The sequence below is a fragment of the Castanea sativa genome, chromosome 10 (genome assembly GCF_040712315.1).
Source record: "Castanea sativa cultivar Marrone di Chiusa Pesio chromosome 10, ASM4071231v1".
NCBI classification, from domain to species: Eukaryota; Viridiplantae; Streptophyta; class Magnoliopsida; order Fagales; family Fagaceae; genus Castanea; species Castanea sativa.
Window position 1 is genome coordinate 18,458,029 of NC_134022.1, and position 6,357 is coordinate 18,464,385.

The following is a 6,357-nucleotide window of genomic DNA, read 5'->3' on the forward strand; positions in this document are numbered from 1 at the left end:
TTTTCCCTGCACAATATAGTTAGAATTGTTTTTGAAGTATTTGGTTTGAATTAAATTTTTTTTTCTTTAGTAAATTGACCTGTAAAAGTATTGTCTGTCTTATTTTTCTTAAAGTTTGGAACTTCACTTTTTAATTCCATTGTACCTTTTCCTTTGTCTTGGTATTTTAAAAGTTTATATGTTTTCATTATAGATAAAAGACTATGTTATAAAAATATGTAACGAAAGCAGTTGATGAAGAAGAAATTAGTATGCATGTATTTATATATATATATATATATATATATATATATATATATATATATATATATATTTTTTTTTTTTTTTTGTGTCAGTAAACAGGTAACATTTAGTCAATGAGATTTGGATCTGAATTTGACGTGGTAGCTGTTCCTAATTGGTAGACTCTCTTTTGAGTCCAGATTGTTCGATTAAAATTCCCAAAGGACCAAAACAAATTTTGTTACTTGCCAAAACTTGCAAATCACCAATCCTGTTTCTTAAGATATGTGGATTAGTTTTGCCAATTGAATAGTGCTTAATAGTATTACTATTATATTTGTATTCCAAGTGATTTTACTGACAACGTAGTACCACCTTAGTACCATAGGTTTGCCTATTCTCCATGTTGCAAGTCACTACCATCTTAATTATTCTCTACATCATTTTGCATATGTGACCAAATTTACTTCTAGATGTTTTATGGATGGAATGTGTATAGGAACTAAGTTTGTATTTTGTAGAACGTGTTTTACATTGATGTTTATTAGGATTTATGTATTTTCAATGTCTTTTTTTTTCATTTTTTTTTTCATGTGTTTTTGTAGTAGCACGATGTAGATAAGATCATTAGTTGTTGTTCAAGAAGAGTTACTAAATTAAATTGAAAGGTTAGGATAGCATAATTTTGCCTTTGTTTCTTTTATTTTTAAATGAATGTCTTCCTCATTTGTTAATGCTTGATAATTAAAAAAACAAAAACAAAAATAGTCTATGCAGATTTTCACATATGTACTCTTTGTAACAAAAAAAAAAACTATTAAAATTACTTTTGATCCTTGACAATGTTATCATAGAAAAAAAAAAAAAATATATATATATATATATATATATATATATATATATATATATATAATGCAATAGTAGCATGTCAAAGATTTTATATAATGCAATGGTAGCATGACAAAGAAGGCGGATGATAATTTTTGAGAAGAGAACCAAAAGAAAATGGCATGGAAGACGAAATAATTTCCAAACTGTGTGTATTAGAAATGGTCCTACACTAGCTAGGAAAAACATGAGAATGGTCATGGGAACAATTGGAACCGTCTTCTACTAGAGTTTCATTTATACTATGTTTGATTTAGTTGCTTCAAAGGAATGGCCAATATGCATATATTATGCTATTTCTTGAGGCGCCAGTTAATTAAAGCATCAGTCATTGCAGGAAACAAAAAAGTCCATCAACATTTAGAAAATAAAAATGACATAAACCTCTGAAAGTTTTTTATAAAATATTTTAGAATTGTTATGATATAATGTTTATACAATTAAAGTCTGAAGTTGGTTGATTTCAACACTCAATTAAATTGTATTATTCTATTGCTAGAATTTCATTGTATTTAGAATATATATATCCTAAATATTACTTTTAATTTTGATCCCTGATTACAACTAATTGTGCTCTAATGTGTTTCTTTATTACATTACAGGGAAAGTTTTCCTTAGACAATCTGACAACATTCTTAAATTTCCTGGATTAATGGTTTGCATTTAGGCGAAATTCAAAATTTTTTTTATCTTGTATTTCTTTGTTTGTTGCTCTACAATTTACTATTGTAGTTTGATGCATTTCATGGATTAATACTACAGGATTTGAGTATCATAATATTTTAATTATTAATTATTGTTTGTCAAAGTCACCTATATTTGCTTCTACAAAAAACAGAGACAACTATAATCTCTCTTGGACCGCCATAATTTTATTTTGATAATCTTTTGGACCTATGGAACATGTTTTGAATAATAAATTATTGGAGTAAAAAAAACATAAAAAAAAACACACTTTCTTTTTGCTTGAGTGTATGGGTAGTAAAAGAATACAAATTTTCTAAATCTATTTCTAAAAGGTCTATTTAAAATTTTGTTGGCCACCACGAAATTTCAATTTTAAATTTGGAAGTCTCTATGAAAGATTTTCTGGATTCACGTCTTTGTCTTGCAAGTAATTATATGATTTTATATTTTTGGTATTATCTTAATGAAAAACTGTTTATATTTTCAATTACCATGTCTTTTGTAATAAATAAAAGTATCCTGCACATTGTGCGGGTTATAAGCTAGTTTTGATAATAGTGAATTCTCGGGAGTGGTGACCTTAAAATCACCCGGTGGGGTTTTTGCCGTGTAGGTTTTTCCCATTCATAAACAAATCACCGTGTCATTTAATTTCCGCTGCATATTTAGTTATTCGGTGATTTGTTAGTGCTGCCACGCTCATTGCATGTAATTGAACCTAATGAATTCACTTGGCTAATTAATTGGTTAATTTATCACAAGGGGTCAATACATTTTTGGCCTATCAGTTATCACCCTGCTCATTGCTAACTATACAACTAGAAGGGTGTTGGTAGACAATGGGAGTTCGGCGGACATCTTGTATTACCCCGCCTTCTAACAAATGAAGCTTAGATGAGATCAACTTCATCCAGTAAACTCGCCCTTGGTAGGATTTGGAGGGATGAAAGTGCAGCCCGTGGGTACCATTACGTTACCTGTGGTGGTAGGAGCATATCCCCAACAGATAACCAAAGAAGTAAACTTCCTTGTTATTGATTGTTCATCGTCATACAATGCTATCATTGGAAGACCGACTTTAAATAGTTGGAAAGCAGTAACCTCTACCTACCACTTGTCTATTAAGTTCCCAACAGAATACGGAGTAGTTCAAGTGCAAGGAGATCAATTGGCCGCTAGAGAATGCTATCTAGCCATGTTGGCCATGGATGAGCACATGCAGACAATGAGCATAGACGACAGAAGGATTGCTGTGGAGCCCACAGAGGTACGAGAAGACGTTCCCTTAGACAAGGGTAACACCGAGAAATTCACTAGAATTGGAGCAAGCATGGAAAAGAAGACAAAGCAAGACCTTGTCCAATTTTTAAAGAAGAGTATTGATGTGTTCACCTGGAGTCATGAGGATATGCCAGGTATTGACCCAAGCATCATTACCCATCGTCTGAACAAATATCCTTCTTCCAAGCCTGTATGTCAGAAGAAAAGAGTTTTTGCCCCTGAGCGAGATAATGTGATCAAAGAAGAAGTCCAAAAGTTGACCACGATGAAGTTTATCTAGGAAGTTTATTACCCCGACTGGCTAGCTAATGTGGTAATGGTCAAGAAGGCTAATGGCAAATGGAGGATGTGCATGGAATTTTCCGATTTGAATAAAGCCTACCTCAGGGATAGCTATCCATTGCCGCATATTGATTAGCTGGTTGATTCGATAGCGGGACATAAATTGCTATGTTTCATGGATGCCTTCTCGCGTTACAATCAGATAAGGATGGATGAGGCGGATCAAGAGAAAACATCCTTCATCACCAGCCAAGGCCTATTTTGCTACAAGGTGATGTTCTTCGGTTTGAAGAATGCGGGGGCAACCTATCAAAGGTTGGTTAACCATATGTTTCGTCCACAAATTGGATGAAATGTGGAAGTTTACGTAGATGATATGTTGGTAAAGAGTTTGGACGAGGAAAAGCATATGGACGACCTTCAAGAGACCTTTAATACGCTTAGGTGATATAACATGAAATTAAATCCAAGTAAATGCACCTTTGGAGTTTCATCAGGTAAGTTTCTTAGGTTCATGATCTCACACAGGGGCATTGAAGTGAATCTCGATAAAATCCAAGCAATACAGAATATGGAGCCACCAAGGAATATCAAAGAAGTCCAATCTCTCACTGGACGAGTTGTCGCCCTTAACAGGTTTGTCTCAAAAGTTACTGACAAGTGTTTACCATTCTTTAAAGTTCTAAAGAAGGCATTTAAATGGACGGATGAGTGCCAGAAGGCCTTCTAAGACCTCAAGACCTACCTCATTACTCCCCTGCTAAGCCCGTCCGTACCAGGCAAAGGTTTAGCAGTGTCCCCATATGCAGTGAGCTCGGCATTGATTAGAGAAGAAGGGAAGATACAAAAGTTAGTTTACTGTACAAGCCGGGTGCTAAGAGGAGCGGAATGACGATATCCAATGATGGAAAAGCTAGTCTTTGCTTTGGTCACGGTTTCTAGGAAGTTGAGGCCTTACTTTCAAGCTCATGTCATCAACGTCCTGACAAATCATCCACTAAAGAAGGCAATGAACAAGTTGGAAGCCGCAGGACGACTAATCCAATGGGTCGTAAAGCTTAGTGAGTTTGATGTCAGGTACCAACCAAGAAGCGTGGTAAAAGCACAAGCATTGGCGAATTTCATTGCGGAGTTCACTCCCAATCAGGACGAGCTAGACAAAGAGGAAAGGGCTCAAAGGTGGGTCATCAATGTAGATGGCTCGTCCACATTATATGCAGGGGGGATTGGAGTTATACTCAAGTCCCCAGAAGGAGATAAGTTGAAATACACAGCTTGTCTATAATACCAAACTACTAACAATGAAGCTGAATGCGAAGCTCTTCTCAAATGATTAGAATTGGCTAAGTCCTTGGGGGCGGAGTCAGTAGTCATTCAAGGAGATTCTCAGTTGATCATCAATCAAGTGAATGGAATGTGTGAAGCCAAAGAAGACCGGATGAAAAAGTACCTTAACAAAGTAAAGTGACTCGTCAAAAGATTCAAAGAAGCCATTTTTGTTCAACTCCCAAGGGAGGAGAACATGGAAGCGGATGTTTTGGCAAAAACAACTTCAGCAGGGGGAGCAATGGATGACCATGATTAAGTCCAATATATACCGAGCATAGATCTTCCAGAGGTACAACAAATTGAAGGAGAAGTAAATTGGATGACTCCAATAATAGTTTATCTCAAAGATGGAAGGCCTCCGAAAGACAAAGACGAGGCTAGGAAGTTGAGGATTAGAGCTGCCAAGTATGTCCTCATAGACGAGATATTGTATAAGTGAGGCTTCTCTCAACCTTACTTAAGATGCTTAGCTCCGGACGAGTTGCATTATGTGTTGAGGGAAGTTCATGAATGAGCATGTGGAAATCACTCGGGAGCAAGAGCACTAGTCCATAAGGTCGTCTGTGCAGGCTACTACTGGCCAACTATTCAAGCAGATGCTAAGGCTTATGCCAAAGTGTGTGACCAGTGCCAGCGCTTCAACAACGTCCCTAGACAACCATCAGAGTATTTGACCTTGATGATGGCCCCATGGCCCTTTACGTAATGGGGACTGGACATTTAAGGTCCCTTTTCGCTTGGAACCAGGTAGATGAAGTTTTGGTAGTAGGGATCAATTACGTTACTAAGTGGGTGGAAGCCGAGCCATTGGCGAAAATCATTCAGCAAAATGTCAAGAACTTCGTGTGGAAGAACTTTGTATGTAGGTTTGGGATACCTAGGGTACTAATATCTGACAATGGACGACAATTTGATAACATGACTTTTCAGGGAATTTTGTGAGCAACTTGGAATAAAAAATCATTATTCCTCACCCTCCACCCATAAGCGAACGACTAAGCAGAAGTTGCAAACTAATCCTTGCTGAAAATCATCAAGATTTGGCTTGAGGGGGCAAAGGGAGTATGGCCAGACGAGCTACTGGGTGTTCTATGGACTTATAGGATGACTGTGAGAACTCCTACAAGGGAAACCCCTTTCAAACTAGCCTATGGAAGTGAAGCAGTCATATCTGCAGAAGTACACATGGCCAACCACAAGGTAATGCAATATCAACGCGAGGAGAATGAAGAACAACTTCGTCTTAACCTTGATCTCATTGACGAGGTAAGGATGGATGCGGAGCAGAGGACAGCAAGGTACAAAAATCTTATGGCTAGGCAATATGATACGATGGTGAAACCCATGCGCTTTAACATTAGGGACCTCATCGCTAAAAGGGTCTCTTTGGCAGCTAAGAACCCAGCCCATGGAAAACTGGGACCCAATTGAGAAGGACCTTATAGGGTCATTAATTGCAAAAGGCATGGATCATACTACTTAGAAGCCCTAGATAGACGAAAGCTAGAACTCCCTTGGAACGTCAAGCATCTGAGAAGGTACTATCAGTGAAGGGTCAGCCTAGACAAGTGGCGCCATGGACAAAGTTGAAGTGTTTCCCTCGTCTTTATCTATGTTTATTACTACTACTGCGTGTCTTAAATATTTTAATTCCTTGAAAGTGCATTA

The 6,357-nt window shown here is 36.9% G+C and overlaps 1 protein-coding gene across 1 annotated transcript; it reads left to right on the plus strand.

Moving 5' to 3' along the window:
• Nucleotides 1-4,264: 4,264 nt before the first annotated feature.
• Nucleotides 4,265-6,120, plus strand: LOC142612157 (uncharacterized). Its single transcript, XM_075784276.1, has 2 exons — nt 4,265-4,539; nt 5,793-6,120. The coding sequence occupies exons 1-2, from the start codon at nt 4,265-4,267 to the stop codon at nt 6,118-6,120; spliced, it is 603 nt and encodes a 200-aa protein (XP_075640391.1).
• Nucleotides 6,121-6,357: the final 237 nt, after the last annotated feature.